Below are 21,176 nucleotides of genomic sequence, written 5' to 3'. Positions count from 1 at the left end.
AAGCTGGTGTGAAATAGTTAAATCAAAATGCTTTCACCTTTACTTGTAGTTGATATCAGCAACTTTGAAAAGATGAGGATTCTGACTGAGGTGAAGTGAAAGGCAGGTGATATCAAAGCAAGGGAGGAATTTTTGAGATTTGAGTAAACCTGTGAGGCTTCCATAATGAGGTGCTTAGAACTTCATGCAGTACTGAGAGCCTGGTAGAAGAGAGACAGGAAATGAACAATGAAGAAGAAAAATGAGAGTTGAAACATGCCAAAGACATGTTGCTACCTCATTCCAGCTATTGATATAAAAAGACAGAGTGGAACTCACTTTCTCCTCTTACAATTTTTTTTTCCTGTAACACATAGTCCTCTGTTCCCAGTACCAGTTATATAAAGTAGCACCCAATTTAGTTTCTTAATGAATCCTTCTGTGCTATCTTAAAACCATATTATAAATTAATGGGTTTTGTTGGTTCATCTGAAAAAGTTAATTACCATTTTTATCATTATTTCTTTGGCAAAACATAATAGAAATATCAAACAGCTAACCTGCAAAAGAATTTATATGCAGGTAGTAAGTTTAGCTGCATTATAAATTGCTATTTTTTTAAATATGCAATCTACCTTGGAGCAGTAGAAAAGATTAGTAAAAAAAGAATCATCAAAATTCTTTCTTCTTTGGTATGCTGTTTGATGTACTTGCCTAAGTCATGCAAACCTAAGTGATTTAGAGCCCTGCATTCATTCAAATCCACTAAATGCTGAATCCATGGTTCTACTCCAAGGTGAGGACTTTTCAGCCTCTACATTGTTCACATTTTCCACCAGATAATTCCTAGTTGGGGGGAGAGGGAGGGCTTTCCTTTGCGTTGCAGGAAGTTTATTGGCATCCCTGGCCACTACTATGCCAGTACTATCTCCAGTCAACCAAAAATGTCTCCATACATTCCCAAAAGTTCCCTGGGGGAGGGGGAGAATCCCTACCAGCATCTTCACCACTGGTTGAAAACCACTGTTTTAGATAAGAAAGTTTTTATGTGATTATAAAATTATCATAAAGATAGAAACTTTGATGCTTATTCATTCAAATCATACAGCAAGTGCAATAAATAGCAAGCAAATTAAGATATCAGAAAGACACCTAAAGTCACTTCCTTAGAATAACTGAAAGTTCATTGGTATTTTAAGATACATATCATCACTAAATATAACATATTAAATGTTTGTTTTTATCCTTTTACAAAGAACTGTGCATAAATAAATGGAAACAGTATTTGTGGCTCTTAGAATTTTTTTCATTGAAATACAGATATTTTACGGAAGATCAGAGAAGAATTTTTAGACATTTTGTCTTCTACCCCATAAAAATAGAGTACAGTATAAAATTAATCCATGAAATATGTTATAATTTGATGAAAGTAGCTCCTAGTATTGCTGGGGTCTGGTGAAACTAAAGCAATAAGAACATCTTTCACATGCACGTATTTTGTTATATGTGTGTGTTTTGAATAAGAAATTCATTCTAGTTCTTCAACATCGAATGTTAAAATTACAATTTGAAGGTATTGGTCAAAAGTAAAATAGAATTTGGGATTAGTGTGTAATTGTAAGATCCTTCTGAAAATGCATTTCTTTAAAAATATTAAATTATTTTCTAAAAGGAAAATATAATATAGATACATTATTTTATTATATTAATAATTATTTTGTACCAATAAAGTTTATTAACAGGACGAATATTCATTACTATAAAAAATGACTGCATGGGAGAAAGAAAAATCTTCCACTTATCTAACAAATTGGATCCTGGCATTCTGCTTTGAGCAGAATTTTATTATGTAAATAAATATCATACATATTTTATATTGCATCAATATTTGCATACATTTTATTTGAATTTAATGGATAAAATAATTGTTTCGGTTTAAAGGGTTTATTTTTGCTGGTGAGAAACTACAATTAAACATAGTTTGCATGAAATATGAAATTATCTTCAATGATATTGTTTTTTTCACAGAACACACATCAGTCTTATGTGATTGCATAATTAACATTTGGTTGTCTTATAAAGCATTGTAATTATACATTATTTAGTCTCTTTACCTACAGCTATGATGTGCTTTAGAAGATTAACTCACTTTCCAAATATTTAGATTCCTGACACTTTAGAACATACCCCACATACATTGATGAGCATGCATATGAAGCCAAATGTCTTAAGTCTAACACAGTAATACACACCAGAGAAATTTTAGGAAAAACAATATGTTATGTACATAAGTCAGTTCCTGCCAACAAGACACCGATACTCAAACTCAGATATTGACAAATTAAGGCCCTCAGACTAAGTTCAGCTTCCTGCCTCTTTTGTAAATAAAGTTTTATTTGAACATAGCCAAACCTTTTGATTCACATACTGTTTTATGGTTGACTTTCTGCTACAACAGAAAAGTAGAATAGTTACTATGAAGGGCATAAGGCCTGCAAAGGTGAAAATATTTACTATCTGGACTTTTACAGAAAAAAAAAAAGAAAATGGCCAATCTTTGATTTATCTGTATATACAGACATAAAATGTATGAATATAAGTCACAGATAATTAGAAAACAAGACAGTAAACAATAAATTGTTTAATGCCTTGTATAGTCAATAATTAAAACTAACATTTAGTAGTGAAAGAGATCAACCTTTGCTACCTTCATTAGAAACTGTTCTGTGGAAGAAAAATGACTTAAGGTGATTCATGAAGAAAGGTTAACATGTTGGTGATGAAATTCTGTGGGAGAAGTGTACCATGTGGAAGTGGAAAAGGACAAGCTATAGATATTCAGAGAACAATGAGGAGTTGATTTGAGCATGTGCATAATGTGTATGCAGAAGAAAAGCAGGCATAGAGGCTGGAAGTTAGGGTGGTATCTTAGAAAGAGTGATTGGTATGTTCTGAGCAGTACCACAGATTACCGGTTACACGGCCATAGAAGTCGTTCAAAGGTGACGAAATAAAACTTTATGTTGGAAGAGGAAAAGTAAAAATGGAAAGGAGGAAACACATATTAGGGAAAAACAGATAATACTTGATAACTTGATAATACTTGATTAAATATGGTAGTGAAAAAGAAGTGAAAAAAATGCTCTGAAATTTAAATTTTGTGAGTTTGAAAGGTTGAGAACATCTTTAACAAAAACAAATAGAGTGAATCAGGATAAAACAAACAAAACACACAAAAAACACCTGGAGGTTAAAGTACATAAAATAAACAAGTCTGGCCAATGCCAAAGAATCATGGGGGGCAATGGTAGGAGGTAAGATTATGACTTTGTGAGGTAGACAGTGGGAAGCCATCCAGAATTTTTCAGCAAGGCAGCTATATGATTAAGTCTGTGTTTTAGAAGGCTAACTGTATGCAATGGGGAAAAACTAGAAATCAAGAGATTACTTAGAAACTTAGTGTAGCAATCTAAGAGAGAAATGGAGAGAACCTAAATTGAGCCAGTGACCATAGAATTGCTGGGAATGGTGTACAATTAGAGTACAGATTCTTAAACCCCTTGGTGTAAGAACTATGTCTTATCTACTATTAAATTCAAGCTTTTTAAAAGTAGGCAGAATAACTAGGTACTTCATAAATATTTATTCAATGCATAACTATATATATATATATATATATATATATATTACATATATCTGTAAGGTTCTTTGTTTGGCCAACTTGAGTTTAGATAATATGAACTATCAGTACACTCAGTCTGCACAGTTCTGTTTGCATTTCATCCGTTAAGATTGCCTCTAGCATTTCATTGACTGGTCAGCTTTTCCCATCTCCTGGATACAAATAAAGGGGATAGCCTTAATCATGTAGGAATTTATAACCTCTGTGTTGATACTGGATTCTGCAATAGTATTTCTTATAAAATAGTTAATTGTTTTATATCAAGTGTTGGCAAACCTTTTCTGTAAAGAGCCAGATAGTATTTTAGGGCTTGGTGAGCCGCATGATCTCTACTGAAACTGCTCAACTCTGCTGTTGTTGTGTGAAACAGCCATTAACGACGTGTAAACTAATGAGCCATGGCTATCTTATAATAAAACTTTATTTACAAATGCAAGCAGTGGATTATATTTGGCTCTGGGTTCACCATTTGCTAATACCTGCTTTATATTAAAATGTGAGTTTGTGAATCAAATTCCTTAATTTGGTAATTTGGTGTCTGTTCAATTGCATGATTAGAAAGAAACTAAAAATATTTAACAGCATTATTTCAAAGTGAGAAAAGATAAATATTGGAAGTAAAAAGTCTTGGATTTTGCACACTGAAAGCACAAAATATTGTGAATACTAAGTGATAGTGTTATCATTAATACAGATAGGCTACAAAGCAATGTAATTTCTTACTTGTGCATACAGAAAGTAAATATTTTATTTTTGCTTTTAAAAATATTTTATCACAATTATAGGATGTTGAGAAGAGCTAGTATGATTCTGGGCCAAAAATAGTGATGTTCAAAGTGAAATCCAAGTACCTATCATTGAGCTGTCTTGGATTATGCTTTTAATTTCCTTGAGAGGAATAGCATTTCCTATGTCAATATTTTTAAACAAATTTCTCCTCCTCCTTCCTCTTCCACCGTTTACTCCTCTATTTTTTTTTTCTTTCTGTTTTTCTTCTTTTTCCTCACCCTCTGTTCCTTGTCTCAAGTGTTGAAATTTGTACTTTTACCACTACAGCTAGGTCTCCCTGACTCTAGGTATTTAATGTTCTCAAGCAGTGCCCCTTGCTTCTGCCTCCTCTCCTCTAACATCTTTCCTTAATAACTTTTACATCTGCTCTCTTGCTTGTCTCACCTGCAATTCTTTGAGGAATCTAATTGTAACACACAAATATAAAAAAGAAGAAAATAAAATATATGGCACTTACTCCATGTGATAGAGGGACTTGGATTCCCAAGGAATCTCTAGACTTAGGCTTCCGTTCTTCTCTAATGGTTTCATTCTTAACTGATTCTTTTTTTAATTGAGATAAAAATTAGTATTTAATATATGAGTTTCAGCTGTATATTATAATTCAACTTTGTACACTACAAAGCAATTACTACCATTAAGTCTAGTTACCATCCATCACCATACAATTGAGACCTATCACCCATTTTGCCTAACCTCTCAACTTCTTTCCCTTCTGATAATCAGTAATATTCTCTGACTTCATTTTTGTTTTCTTTTGTTTGTTTGTTTTGTTTTTAGATATATAAGTGAAATCATATGGTATATGTCTTTCTCTATCTGACTTATTTCACTTAGTGTGATTCACTAAAGGTCCATCCATGTTGTCACAAATAGTGATTTCCTTTTTTATGGCTGTGTAACATTTCATTGTATCTATATTTATAGAGATACACCTATATCTATATGCCACATCTTTTGATTGATTCATCCATTGATTGACACTTAGATTGTTTCCATATCTTGGTAATCATAAATAATGCTGCAGTGAACACAGTTTACATATTTCTCTTTGAATTGGTATTTTTGTTTTCTGGGTAAATACTCAGAAGTGGAATTGCTGAATTGTGTTAGTTCTGTTTTTAGTTTTTTGAGGTATATCCAAATAGGTTTCCATAGCAGCTTTACCAGTTTACATTGCCACCAACCGTGTGTGAGTGTTCCCTTTTCTTCACATCCTAACAGACATTACTTCTTGTCTCTTTGACAAAAGCCATTTTAACAGGTGTGAGATGATAATCTCATTATGGCTTTGATTTGCCTTTCCCTGATAATTAATGGTGAACATCTTTTCATGTGCCTGTCAGCCATCTCTATGTCTTCCCTGAAAAAATGTCTATTTAGATCCTCTGTCCATTTTTTAATGAGGTTGTTTCTTTTGTTGTTGTTGTTGAATTGCGTGTTCTTTATGTACTTTGGATATTAGCCCCTATATATGATGTGCACGTATCTTCCTCCATTTAGCACCTTGCTTTGTGTATTGTTGATGATGTCCTTTGCTGTGTAGAAGTTTTTAGGTTTGAGGTAGTCCCATTTGTTTATTTTTGCTTTTGTTTCCATTGCCTCTAAAATTAGACCAAAAAAAGAATTACTAAGACTTATGTCCAGGAACTTACCACCTAAGTTTTCTTTTGGAATTTTATGGTTTCAGGCCTTACATTCAAATCTTTTATCAATTTTGAGTTAATCTTTGGTGTAAGATAGCAATCCAGTTTCATTCTTTCACATGTGGTTATACAATTTTCCCAATTCCATTTATTGAAAAGACTGTCCTTTCCCTATTGTATATTTTTTACTTCTTTATCATAAAATGATTGAGGGTATATGTGTGGGTTTATTTGGGGGCCCTGTACTCTATTCCATTGATATATTTGTTTCTTTTTAATCCTGTACCATTTCGATTAATATAATTTGAAATCAGAGAGCATGATACCTCCAGATTTGTTCTTTCTCCAGATTGCTTTGGCTATTCAGAGTCTTTTGTGTTCTATACAAATTTTATCATTATTTGTCCTAGTTTTGTGAAAAATGCCCTTAGGACTTGCATAGGGGTTTCACTGAATCTGTAGATTGCTTTGGATATTATGGACATTTTAACAATATTATTCTTCCAATCCAGAAGAATGATATATCTTTCCACATATTTGTGTCTTCAGTTTCTTGTATCAGTGTGTCTTGTAGTTTTCAGTGTAGAAGTCATCTCCTTAAATTTATTTCTAGGTATTTTTTGATGTAATTGTAAATGGGATTGTTTTCTTAATTTCTCTTGCTGACAGTTCATTATTAGTGTATAGAAATGCAACAGATTTCGGTGTGTTGATTTCGTATCCTGCAATTTTACTGAATTCATTTATAAGTTTTAACAGTGTGTGTGTGTGTGTGTGTGTGTAGTATTTAGGGTTTTCTATATATGGTGTGATGTCATCTGCAAATAGTGACAGTTTTACTTCTTTTTTTAAGTCAAATGCCTTTTATTTCTTTTTTTTACCTAATTGCTATGACTAGAAGTTCCAATACTGTGTTTAATAAAAGTGGTTAGAGTTTATTGTCCCTGATCTTAGGGGAAAAACATTTAGCTTTCCCATGTTAAGTATTATGTTAGCTGTAGATTTGTCATGTATGGCCTTTGTTATACTGAGGTACATTCCCTTCATACCCACTTAGTTGAGTTTTTATCATGAATAGATGTTGAATTTTGTCAAATGTGTTTTTCTGCATCTATTGAGTTGACCATGTGATTTTTATTCTTCATTTTGTTAAAGTTGTATATCAGTTAGATTGGATTGGGAATGTTGAACCACTGTTGTACCCCTGAGGATAGCTACCACTTTATCATGCTATGTAATCTTTTAATGCATTGTTGAATTCTATTTGCTAATATTTTGTTGAGGATTTCTACACGGATGTTCATCAGAGATATCAGCCTGTAATTTTATTTATTTTGTGGTTTTTTTTCTAGTTTTGGCAGCAGGGTGATGCTGGTCTCTTAATTGGAAACATTTGCTTCTCTTTAATTTTTTGAAAAAGTTTGAGAAGCGTAGGTATTAATCTTCTTTGAGTGTCTGGTAGAATTTACCAGTGAAGCCATCTGGTCCTGGATTTTAATTTGTTGGGAGGTTTTTGATTATTGATTCAATCTCCTTGCTTATAATCAATCTATTCATATTTTCTGTTTCTTCATAATTCAGTCTTGGAAGGTTGTATGTTTTTAAGAATTTATCCATTTCTTCTAGATTATCTAGTTTTGTGGTATTTAATTGTTCATAGTAGTTTTTTTAATAATCCTTTGTATTTCTCTAGTATCAGATGTAGCATCTCTTTCATTTTTTATTTTATTTATTTTTTCAAAGAACCAGCTTTTAGGTTCCTTGAACATTTCTTTTGTTTTCTTAGTCTCTTATTTAATATATTTCTACTCTGATCTTTATTATTCCCTTCATTCTACTAACTTTGGGCATTATTTGTTCTTTTTTTACTTCCTTTAGGTATAGAGTTAGATTGTTGATTTGAGATTTTTCGTATTTCTTCAGGTTGCCTGTAAATGCTATAGACTTCCCTCGTAAAATAGCTTTTGCTGCATCTCACAGATTTTGGCCTTTTGTATTTCAATTTTGATTTGTTTCTAGGTATTTTTTTTTTTCTTTTTGGATTTTATCATTGATCCATGCTACCCGTTTGGTAGCATGTTGTTTAAGCTCTACATAATTGTAATTTTGACACTTTTCTTCCTGTACTTGATTTCTAGTTTTGTACTGTTGGGGTCAGAAAAGATGCTTGATATGATTTCATTTTTTGTGAATTTATTGAGACTTGTTTTGTGGCCTAACATATGATCTATCTTGGGGAATGTTTCATGTGTATTTGAGAAGAACATCTATTCTGCTGCTTTTGGATGGAATGTTCTGTATATATCTGAGTCCAGCTGGTTTAATGTGTCATTTAAGGCCAATATTTCCTTATTGATTTTCTGTCTGGACATCCATCCATTGATATAAGTGGCACATGCAAGTCACTATTATTGTACTGTTGTTGATTTCTCTCTTTCAGTCTATTAATATTTGCTTTTGTGTTTAGGTACTCCTTCATTGTGTATATAAATACCTACATAAATACTTAGAAATGTTCTTAGAAATCTTCTTGTTGGGGGCACCTGGGTGGCTCAAGGGTGCCTGGGTGGCTCAGTAGTTGAGCGTCTGCCTTCAGCTCAGGACATGATCCCGGAGTCCTGGGATCGAGCCCCGCGTCGGGCTCCCTGCTCTGCTGGGAGCCTGCTTCTTCGTCTCCCACTCCCCCGCTTCTGTTTCCTCTCTCGCTGGCTGTCTCTCTCTCTGCCAAATAAATTAAAAAATAAATTAAAAAAAATAAATTAAATTAAAAAAAATAAAAATAAAAAAAAGAAATCTTCTTGTTGGATTGACTATTATGTAATGCCTTTGTCTTTTGTATAGTTTGTTTTGAAGTTTATTTTGTCTGATATAAGTATAAACTACACCAGACTTTTTTTTTTCTCTTTACTTTCCATTTGCATAGAATATCTTTTTTTTTATCCCTTCACTTTTAGTCTGTGTGTGTCCTTAGATCATAAGTGAGTCTCTTTCAGGCGATATGTGGATGAATCTTGAGTTTTGTTGTTTGTTTGTTTTGTTTTATTTATTTTTTTCACATTCAGCCACTCTTTGTCTTTTGATTAGAGATTTACTCCATTTACATTTAAAGAATTATTGATAGGTATGTACTTATTGACATTTTTTTTTTATTGTTTTCTGGACGTTTTTGTAGTTTGCCTGTGTTCCTTTTTTCTTCTTTTACTCTCTTCCCTTGTGGTTTTGTGTTTTTCTCTAGTGTTATGTTTAGATTCCTTTCTTATTGTCTTTGGTTTATCTACTATAGATTGTTGATTTGTGGTTACCATGAGGTCCGCATATAACACCATATATATAGAGATAGATGGATAGAGATACACACACACATACTATCTATTTTGTTGATAGCAGCTTAAGTCTGAACACATTCTAAAAACTACATCTTCATTACCCTCCCCTACCATGTGTTCTATTCTTGATGTCACATTTTACATCTTTTTATTTTAGGTATCCCTTAACTAATTACTATAGCTATAATTAATTTTAGTACTTCTGTCTTTTAGCCTTCATATTAGCTTTATAAATGATTACTCCATTACTTTTATGATATATTTACATTTATTAATGAGTTTTTTAACTTTCATATGTGTGCTTGTTACTAGTTATTCCCTTTTCTTTTTACCTTAAAGAATTCTCCTTAACATGTTTTTAAGGCCATTTAGTGGTAATGAATTCTTTGCATTTTGCTTATCTGGAAAACTCCATTTCTCTTTCAATTCCAAATAATAACCTTGCTGGGTAAAGTATTTTTCAATGGAAGTTTTGCTTTGGTTTGTGTTTTGTTGTTTTGTTTTTCCTTTCAGCACTCCGAACATGTCATCCCACTCCCATGTGGCCTATAAACTTTCTGCTGATAAATCTGCTGATAGCCTTAATGTTCCCCTGTATGCAAGAATTTGTTTTTCTCTTGCTGCTATTAATATTCTCTCTTCATTTTTAACTATTGACATTTTAATTATAATGTATCTTGGTTTGGATCCCTTTGTATTTAATTTATGTGGAACTCTCTGTGCTTCCTGGAACAGGATGCCTAATCCCTAATTTTTTCCCCTACATTTTGGAAGTTTTCAACCATTCTTTCTTTTTTTTTAAGTTTTTATTTAAATTCCAGTTATTTAACATACAGTGTGTATTAATTTCAGGTGTAAAATCTAGCTATCCATTGCTTACTTACAATATCCTGTGATTATCACAAGTGCCGTCCTTAATACCTCCCCTATCCCACTGCCCACCTCCCACCCCCAGGAACCCTCAGTTTATTCTCTATAGCTGAGAGTCTGTTTTCTGGTTTGCCTCCTTTTTTGCCTCCGTATTCATTTGTTTCTTAAATTCCACATATGAGTGAAATCATATGGTATTTGTCTTTCTCTGACTGACTTCTCTTGCTTAGCCTAATACTCTCTAGCTCCATCCACGTCATTGCAAGTGGCAAGATTTCACTCTTTTTATGGCTGAGTTATAGTCCATTGTATGTATATGCCACATCTTCTTTATCCATTCATCAGTCAATAGGTATTTGGGCTCTTTCCATAATTTGGCTATTGTTGATAATGCTGCTAAAAGCATCAGGGTACATGTGTCCCTTCAAATCAATATTATTATATCCTTTGTGTAAATACCTAGTAGTGCAGTTGCTGGATTGTAGAGTAGGTCTATGTTTAACTTTCTGAGGAAATTCCATACTGTTTTCCAAAGTGGCTGCAACAGTTTGCATTCTCACCAAGTGTAAGTGAGTACCCCTTTCTCCACATCCTTGCCAACACCTGTTGGCTGTTCCTTGTATTGTTGATTTTAGCCATTCTGACACAGGTGTGAGGTAAACTATCTCATTGTAGTTTTGATCTGTATTTCCCTGATGATCAGTGATGTTGAGCATCTTTTCCTGTGTCTGTTAGCCACCTGTATGTCTCCTTTGGAAAAATGTCTGTTCATATCTTCTGCCCATTTTTTAACTGGATTATTTGTTTTTTTGGATGTTGAGTTTTATAAGTTCTTTATATATTTTGGATATTAACCCTTTGTCAGATATATCATTTACAAATATCTTCTCCCATTCAGAAGGTTGCCTTTTAGTTTTGTTGATTGTTTTCCTCACTATGCAGAAGCTTTTTTATTTTAATGAAGTCCAATAGTTTATTTTTGCTTTTATTTCACTTGCCTCTGGAAATATGTCAAGAAGTTGCTATGGTCGATGTCAAAGAGGTTACTCCTTGTGTTCTCCTCTAGGATTTTGATGGTTTCCTTTCTCACATTTAGGTCTTTCATCCATTTTGCATTTATTTTTGTGTATGGTATAAGAAAGTGGTCCAGTTTCATTCTTTTGCATTTTGCTCTGCAGTTTTCGCAACACCATTTGTTGAAGAGACTTTTTCCCATTGGATATTCTTTCCTGCTTTGTCAAAGATTAGTTGAAAAAATAGTTGTGTGTCCATTTCTGGGTTTTCTATTCTGTTCCATTTATCTATGTATCTGTTTTTATGCCAGTACCATACTGTCTTGAACAGTCATTATTTCTTTAAATAAATTATCTACCACCCTTCTCTCTTTCTTCTATATCTGGGACCCCTATCATGCATATGTTATTCTGTCTGATATTGTCCAACAGTTTCCTTAATCTACCTTCACTTATTATTATTATTATTATTATTATTATTATTATTATTATTATTATTATTTTCTTCTTTTTGCTCCACTGATTGGATGATTTCCACTGCCTCGTCTTCCACATTGCTGAACCATTCTTCTACTTAGTCTAGTTTGCTGTTGAACCCCTCTATTGTGTTTTTCATTTCAGCTATTGTAATATATTGTATTGTAGTCTTTCAACCTCTTTTTGGTACTTTCTTATGTTTTCTGTCCCTTTGTTGAAGTTCTCACTGTGTTCATTCATTCTTCTCCAGAGTTTGGTGAACATCTTTATGAATATGACCTTGAACTCTTATCTGGTAGATTACTTACTTCTGCATTGTTAATGTCCTTTTTCTGAGCTTTGTCTTATTCTTTCATTTGGAATATATTCCTCTGTCTCTTCATTTTGCTTGACTCTCTGTTTTTATTTTTATGCATCAGGTGAAACAGCTACCTCTCTCAGTCTTGAAGCAGTGGACTTGTGTAGCAGCTAACTTTATCTTTCAAACTGTTTTAGCTTGTGTATGTTTCTCAGACCTTTGTGATTGTGTAAGTAACCTGTTGCAGGTGTGCCAAAATCTGTCAGTGTTCCAAAAGCAGGGATTTTAGACAGTGCATAGTTTTAGTCTAATTGTAAGCCAGATTCTCAGGCAATAGCTTTTAAGTTGTATAAATAGAGTCTTATCGGTTCATAATTGTAAACCATGCAGATTTTCAAACCCGAGAGATCTGGACAACAGTTTTAAAAATTATGGCTTTAGACATATGTACCTCCCTCTTCTGGGAGATATCAGCAAAGATAATAGAGGGCACTAATATGGTGATTCTTTACTTAGGTTTCCAGAGGCACCTCTGACCTCTGGATGTCCTCAGGCTTAAGCTCCAGAACAAGAAAATAGGCATTTTCACACAAATACTGGGGGAGTGTTTCAGTCTACTGTTTATGCAGTGCCCTGGGGGTTGTAGCCTGCCAAGGTCTGTTTCTCCAAATGTTTTAGACCCATGGGGCCCAGAAATGTAATCCCCCCTAGCCAAGAGATCTAGATGCTCAAGAAGTGTCCCCCGTGAGGGCTGTACATCCCTGCCAGCTATGGTGAGACAGGCAGTGGCTCTGGTGCATGAAGGTGGGGTGCTTGGCTGGCCAGCTAGAGCTGGGCAGGCTGTGGCTATGGTGTGTGGGGTCAGGGTGCTCTGACTGGAGCTAGCAGTAATGGTTGAGGAGGATTTCATCTGAAACCATGTCTCTGCCTCTCCTACATGTCTCAGTGTGGCCCTTTTATCCTTTGCTGTGGAGGTGGTGTTTAGCTAGCTTTCAGGTCCCTTTCATAGGGAATTGCTCTATATATATGGTTGTAGATTTGTTGTGTTCATGGAAGGAGGTGAGTTCAGGATTCTTTTATGCCACCATCTTAAAATCTCTCCTTAATTGATTTTCTTAGGAAAATGTTTCTGAGTCTTTCATTTCCTTTGATTGATTGATTGATTGATTTTTAAGCAAATGCAAAGACATTGATTATTTTTATTACCTTGGCGGGGAGGATGCTAAATACTGGCAAAAACCACATTGATTATCAAGTACAGTTAATTTCTTATATCCTCTACAATTTTATTATAACTCATTGATTTTTAGTCTTTGTGCCTTAAAACTCCACAGGACTGACATTAACTACTCTGAACAATAGGTCCACTTGTTAGGAAGTTAAAATAGGTTGAAAACTAAAATATTGCTGGTGGGATCAGAAGTCGTAACACTTTTCTGCCTTTAATTTAGTATCCTTATTCTACTAGAAAGATTATATAAAATAAGATTTAAGAGAATAGTTATTGATCAGCTAAGATTAAAATCTTATCCAAAAGGCATAATGACAGAACACTAAACACAAAACAATAAGAGAATGACATTGAGCTGCAAAATTTAATATTCCATTCTTAATTTGAATATATTATAACTTAGCTATGTGATATAGTCTAGCAAGTCTGTGTAAGTAGAAAAAACTTTAGCCAGTTAGTAGAGAAAAAAAAAAATGAAAAAGTAGATGTCTTAATAATGAAGGATGTTAAACATTTCTTTACTTAGGCCTCTGATTTGATAAAGAGCATATGATCTGAAGGAGGGATATATATGGAACAACAGCAGTTTCCTAGGGAAACACTAAGAGTGGTGTGCCAAGGCAAGAAGGGAGTCTATATGGTAGGTTAGGAAGGTAACAACATCTACCCAATTGAGACACTCAATTCCTGGATTATGATTTAGTTGAGCTTATTATAAACTAAATTTGATAATTATTCCTGTTTCTTTCTCAGACAAAATCCTTTAAAAAATCTTTGCCTTTAAGGCAAATGGATGCATATATTTCAACTTAGAGAAAATTAAGGGAGTTAACTTAGTTGTTATCTTTGAGGAGGAAAATGTTTTTATTAATGTAATTGCTATGTATGATTGTCTATTATTATCATATTAATAATCCCTGTAATGGGTGCTATATAGGGAACTTCACTTTGAATCATTAAGTGAATAACCCTTGTCAACCTCAGAGGTTCCCTAATATATTTTTTTTTCTTTTTCACTGTTAATATTTCACTGTGTAATTACAGCTCCCAATCCCTGTGCAGCTAATGATGGCAAAGGCCCCTGCTCTCACATGTGTCTGATCAATCATAATAGGAGTGCTGCTTGTGCGTGCCCCCACTTGATGAAGCTTTCCTCAGACAAGAAGACCTGCTATGGTAAATTTCTTGAAGTTCTTATCTAAAATTCGAATTGAATTCTCTCAAATTGTATTAGCATTAAGATTTTCCTCAAAGCGAAGCAGAAGAGGCTTTTAATGTCCTTAAAAACATTGAGGTAGTGCTATTTCCAGACTCTATTGGTGATTCGTCCACTTTTGGGAAGACTGACAAATTCTTTAAATATGTGATATGCTGCACTTTTCTATTTATTACCTTTTTCATTTTTTTCTTGCCACTTTCTTATTTGGTGTGTTAGCAGAATTTATCTCTACAAAACAGGGAGATTTGTAAGTGAAAGTGTATTTTCAGAAAGTGATGATGTAGGTAACTCATGTAACAAAGAGGTACTTAACAGCTTTAATCTCCTCCTGCTCTTCTAAAGTTATTTTCACATCATTTTATAGGGAATTATCAATTTGAAGGGGAAAAAAATGAAGTAAAATATATAACTTTGAAATATTTCTTAAAACTATTTAAACAGCACATTTAAACTAGAAAAAAATGATAATGAAGTTTGTGACTGAAATCAGACTGTGGGTTTTTTTTTCTGTTTTGATTTGTTTTAATTTTGAGTAATTTTTGTTTATTTGCAGAGCAATTACTTTTAAGGTCAGAAAAGAGTGTACTCACAAAGTCTTAACTCAGGAATGTAGGCACATGTTGATTTAATTAATGACATATAATCTTAACATATCACAACAACAAAAATTCCAAAGAAATCAATGAAATAATAGAATATCTGTGACTTCCATTTCTATTTAATCTCTTATTTTACAAACTCAGTTAAGAAAGGTGCCTGTGGGGAAAAAATTGATGCAATGCCTCAAAATATTACTTACTACAGATTTTAAAAATGTGTAATAAAGCATGCTTTCACATCCTTTGAGCTCCAATTTTGATAAGAAAAGCCTGAACATGATTTTTTAAATCCATGTTTAATTTTATTCAGAGATAGTATAACAAATATTCTTAGGCCTTCAAAAATCATTTAATCGTGTTACAATTAGGTACAAAGAACAAATATGGTTGTTTGACATTTGCAGAATTCATGTGTTTTAGCAATTGTTTAAAATTCTAAGATCAAATCACTGAGAATTTCTTGGTATTTCTAACTAAAGAAAAACAATGACTTAAGAATTAGAACTTGTTTTATATTTGTTTCTTAAGTACTTTAACTTAAATAATAGATAGATCACTTATGCCCATCAAATCTTGATTATGATTTTCTGGTGTTAAAATTCCCTTAAATCATCAAGTAATATTTTAGAATTTTTAGATTGCTTCAAACCTGCCTAGCTTATAAGAGAAAAACATTTATTTCTATTTCTTTTCTAGAAATGAAAAAATTTCTTCTATATGCAAGACGTTCCGAAATCAGAGGAGTGGATATTGATAATCCATATTTTAACTTTATCACGGCATTTACAGTCCCTGATATTGATGATGTTACTGTGATAGACTTTGATGCATCTGAAGAACGTTTATACTGGACAGATATTAAAACACAAACCATTAAACGGGCCTTTATTAATGGAACTGGATTGGAAACTGTTATTTCAAGAGGTAAGTATTTTGCACATTACAACTTAAAAAAATGTCATTCAATTTATAATAATCACAAGTCTCTTTTGTATTCTTTTTTTATTATCCAATTCTATGTTGTTAATTGAAAGTTGGAATTGATTATTCAGAGATTTAATAATATGGTATGTCTTTACAACTGTAGAATGCTATAATTATGTTGTGCATAATAGTCTGATAACTAGAAAATTAGTTTCAAAAGAAGAAAAAAATTCAAAAGGGATCTCCTTAAAATTTACAGATTTCTAAACAAACATATTTGAAGACTCCTTTTTGCTGATGGGGGAATAGCAATTTGTGCATACAGAAAATATAGGATATTGGGAAGGACTGGTTTCCCCCTCTGAGTCAAGCTTATTATCAACTTCTTTTTGAATAAATTTCTACAGAACTAGACTACAAAAATAAGACAGGGAACTTATTTCTGTCCATCTCCTGACCTAGCAGTTTAAATCATAGGTTATTGATAAATGTTGTTAAATTAACCATTAAAAAAAAAAGTAACTTTCCCCAAAGTAGAAAATATAGTTGAAGTAAAGTCAGACATACATGCAAATCTAGTGGTTGAAGTCTAAATATTTAGAATTGAATTATCCTAGTCTTTGTTTGAATCTTGGTGTATTGTGATTTCTGGATCAGTTCTTATTGTTCTTGTTGTTGTTATTGTTATTTTTATTAGCTTAGTGTATCTTCATTGAGTATCTGCTCTTTTCCATGACTGCAAAACCAAACAAGACAGTTTCTGTTCAATATTATGTTCCATAAGCATTAGAGAGTGATTTGGAAGAGGATAGAGGAAAGGGTGATCAGTAATCCATATAGATATATCAAACTCTCATGCTTTGAAACATGCTAAAAATTTAAAATCAGGCCTTATATGAGGAAAGATCAATCTCCTAATGAAAGCAATAAGAAGCACAGGTTTTAAATTCACAGGTTTTCAAGAGTTTCCACATATCATACTTACAAAGCTGGCTTGAGTATCACTAGCAGATCTGAGAGTGTTTGACCAGTAAAGTGCTCTTTTATTTATGCCAGCTCTTTAGTCATCTAAGTTTAGTACTATTAAAGCAACTTGAGTGAATTGGTTATAAGCTTGTTCAAATATTTATTTCAAACTTGCCATAAGAGAAGAACCTTTATAAAAAGGCTAATGCAAAGATTTTTTCTTTGTACAGGATTTTTTACAGAGAGGATGGAAAAATGGTTGGATAATCATTGTTAGACTAGGTGGATGTCACTAAACACCTTGAAAGATCAGTTAAAGGACACTAGGTGCCTTCTAAGACTGAGAGTCAGGTGATCTTCTCATAAGAAAGTCATCAAAGTCTAACAGAAAGTTGTTTAAGCACTTTATCGTGAATGTGAAATCCTTACCAAAAGGCTTTGTGAATTGTAGGAAGCAAAAGATGTTATACTTCAGAAAAATGTGAGAACAATTTTCTGTCTATAATTATAGATTGGTAGCTAGTAGTAATTTGATGAATTTGTCTTTGAGAAAATCACAGACTTATATTCATTTAGAGGACTCTATTTATAATTATTAACCAAAAATTGAGCAATGATATTTTCTAACATTATACACACACACACACACACACACACACACACACACATTAGGATCAATAATCATTAATGCAATCATTTGACAAATACTGGAATGTTTTATATATGATAAGAAATTGAAGGAGAATCATCATTGGCTGAATAGTATGGAACACTGAACAAAAGGGACACACTATACAAGTTGATGGAGCTAAAGAAATAAATAGAAACTGAATCTAGACTTTATGAGTTGTTGATTTTTATATTAGTACTGAAAATAATGAGAACCAAGGAAGTGTTTTAAGGAGGGAGCAGCTATATGGTTAGGTTTGCCTTTGGAAAATATCAGTTCTAGCTTTTAGGTTTAGTAGAGAGTTGAAGAAGTCTGAGATAGGGGGGAGGTGAGCCAGGGACTCTGGGAGACTAGGTTGTTGGCTCATATAGTGGTTTTAGTAAGATGTGATAGAAACCTGGGCTAGAAAGGAAACAATAGACATAGAGAAATGAGGGAGAATTATAGAAATATAAAAGAGTGAATATATAAAGGAACTTAATTAATTGGTTATGAAGGTTGAGGAATAGGCATTGTCAAAGATAAGTCCTTCATTTCTAGCTACCCTACAAGTTGAATGATGTTGCATTTTCCTTTCTTCCAGGGTGAAACCTTGTTAAGGACTGATTTATCTTTCCATTAATAGAAAGCTTGAGATGAACTTTTGACAGTTCAGCTTGTGAGCTCATCAAAGTATCTCAAATCCTGCCAGTAATTGTACTTTATTTTTTCCTTTCATCTTTTGGATTCCCTGAAAATGTCTGTCTGACCTTTCCCTTATTTCTTATATGTTGGCCTCTGTATTTTCTCACTTCGCTGTCCTTCCTCTACTGGACTTTTTCTTGAGAGATTCTTTCTTTCCTTATCTTCCTTAGCTTAAGTCTAATGTGAAATTTGCTTCAAAAATCAGGCTCTACATTTCTCCATTGCCCCAAGCAGACCATTTTCTAAGAAAACACTGAGCCTTCGTGAATGGGTCTAGAAATAGTTTGCCTGCTTTGCCATTCTCCATATCTTAAAATACTAAGCTGTTCTTAATTTATGTACTACCTACATTAGCTATTTGTTAGAGTTACTTCTCTATGTACAAAGCACATTTCATTATAAGCATAAATACTAACACATGATGATAGATGCATTCTTTGTATAAATTAAATATTTATTAACACATGTGCATTTGCCTCTTTCACAAAAAACAAAAGTAATTTTAAATCAGAAAAAATACTGTAACAATTCATAGCGAATGTTCTTGCTAGTGGTCTGCAGTCTGACTCTCTGGTGGTAATTAATTCTTATCCTTGAGTCACTGCTTGGTCCATATATTTTTCAATTATTGATGCTTTCAGGTTTATTTTTCTGATGTGATGAATAATACTAGCTGTCGTTAATGTGGCAAGCACCATAATCTCATGTAATCTTTACAAATCTCTTATTGAGAATTACCTTCATTCTGCAGATGAGAAAGCTTAAGCTTGTGAAAGCTGAAACCCTTGTCTCAGAAACGAAGTGAGGAAACAATGGAGACACATTCACACTCAGGACCGTATGTTTAAAGCTCCTGTCATCCTCATTACCCTCCAATGAGAGAATTTGGGACCTCTTCCCCAGTGGCTGGGTGTTGTCCTTTTACGCTCAGTTGGCTTTCCTGAGTACCTGTATGCTGCCCACCATTATACATTACTAGATAAAAGATTGTCCCCTGCAATCTCTAAATTAACATAGCAAGAAATTAACTCGCAATTAATATAGTAAGAAAAAAAGAAGACATTAATAGGCCTTAAAGTTCCTTACATAACTGGGAGTTACATAGTTGAGTTTTCACATTTCCATCTATTCTTCTTTTATCTCTCATTTATTCCCCGTACAGTGCTTTGAAATAAATGTTTCTTTCTGTTCTTAAAATTGAGGAGACATTTAATTCAGGTTTGCCATGCTAAGAAGTAGCAGAGCTTTGCTACATCCAAGTTTGAATGGACTCTAAAACTATGCTGTTTCCCCCCCTTGAGCGTCCCTTTCTTTTATAAATAAGGAACTTTGGCAACTAGAGAGCAAAAACTTTATTATAACCACATGGTTTCTACAAATATTTATTTCCAATGTTCACTTAATATACACTCAGCGTACTCTGCTGAGTTCACCTAGTAGCACCTGGGTGAAGTGTAGGGTTTATTCCATCCCACTGCCAGCAGTTTGACTGGTTATTCTGATATATAAGAAAAAGCTTTTAGAGATATGTTGGCAGCTTTATGAGGTTCCAGGTTACTATCAATAAAAATTCACTTTTATTGGAAAAAACTCCTGATGTATCTGATTATTCTAATGCAAAGTGAATCGTTTGCCTTTGGAAAATTAAGGACTCAACTTTCAGCAAGTACCATTGATTGAACAAAGTATTGTTTTAGTTCTAGAGTCATCTACTATCTGAAAGAACTGGACTATTACGTTGACCTAAGCAGATGCTAAAAATGAACAAAAGGAAGATTAATACAATTAGAAGTTATGTTTGTAAAGAACACTCATTTATATGGTAGGGAATTATCATATAATCATATGCTTTTTTAACTACAAAAATATAAACCTCTTTAAATGCAGACCTTTTGATCACATTGCTAATATATAAAATTTAATTCTCAATAATACTTTGAATCTAACTGGACCTATTTCAAAGTAGATTTCCATTATTATTTGAAATTGTTATCCACTTCTGCCAACAATTATTTTGTGAGTACTAAAGATTCATTCATTGCCTCTATTTTGCAAGACACCATATTTAATTGTTCCCAGTAATAAAAATGCTTAGAAAAAAAAAAAAAACGATTGTGAAAATTCATTCAGAGAGAATGAAGGAAATAAAAACAGGTCAGTAATAACAGTGAGATCTAGATTTTGGAACCAGGCCTTGAATTCAAGTAAAAGTTTGGATAGGGAACATCTGTTGTTTTGCCTATTTCTGAATAGGATTTTCAATTTTCATTATCACCCAGGAAACCTTTCAGTGGAAGAATGTCAACATCTGTGATTTAAAAAAAAAAAAGAGAGAGAAGAAAGAAAGAAAGAAAGAAAGAAAGAAAGAAAGAAAGAAAGAAAGAAAGAAAGAAAGAGAGAAAGGCAAAACCACACCTATAAATGCCATTTCATTGAGAACTACGTATCTATAGCAATGCGTGCTAAATGAGCCATACTTCCTATGTTTATTCTTTATCTTCTAGTTAGAAGGACAGAATTCTATTTTATTTTTTCCCCATAGGGAAATTCTATATGTGGGTTCTATATGTGATAGATTAGATGGGTGGGGAGATGGTTATATTTAGCTAAGACAGTCTATAACCTCTGGCAGCTTCATATCCGGTAAAAGAATGAGATATAAACAACTAACTAAAATATAAGGCTACATGAAATATGGAGTTTAATAAGGGTGTAAGCTACTTGGAAAATTAGCACAAGGAATACTAAGTTATTATATGGGATCACCGAAGTGCTCACTTAGGCAGTAGTAGTCAAATTAGAC

At 33.1% G+C, this 21,176-nt stretch overlaps 1 protein-coding gene across 1 annotated transcript in view; it reads left to right on the top strand.

Moving 5' to 3' along the window:
- LRP1B (LDL receptor related protein 1B) overlaps window positions 1-21,176 on the top strand; it is a 576,984-nt gene that overhangs the window by 11,019 nt on the left and 544,789 nt on the right. The window contains 2 exon segments of the mRNA XM_087859483.1: window positions 14,356-14,487; window positions 15,826-16,053. Of these exon segments, the coding sequence (XP_087715609.1) occupies window positions 14,356-14,487; window positions 15,826-16,053 (360 nt within the window).

The sequence above is a fragment of the Ursus americanus genome, chromosome 1, assembly GCF_024610735.1.
Source record: "Ursus americanus isolate L20-20 chromosome 1, mUrsAme1.1.p, whole genome shotgun sequence".
Classification (NCBI taxonomy): domain Eukaryota; kingdom Metazoa; phylum Chordata; class Mammalia; order Carnivora; family Ursidae; genus Ursus; species Ursus americanus.
This window is presented reverse-complemented; position numbering and strand designations above follow the sequence as displayed.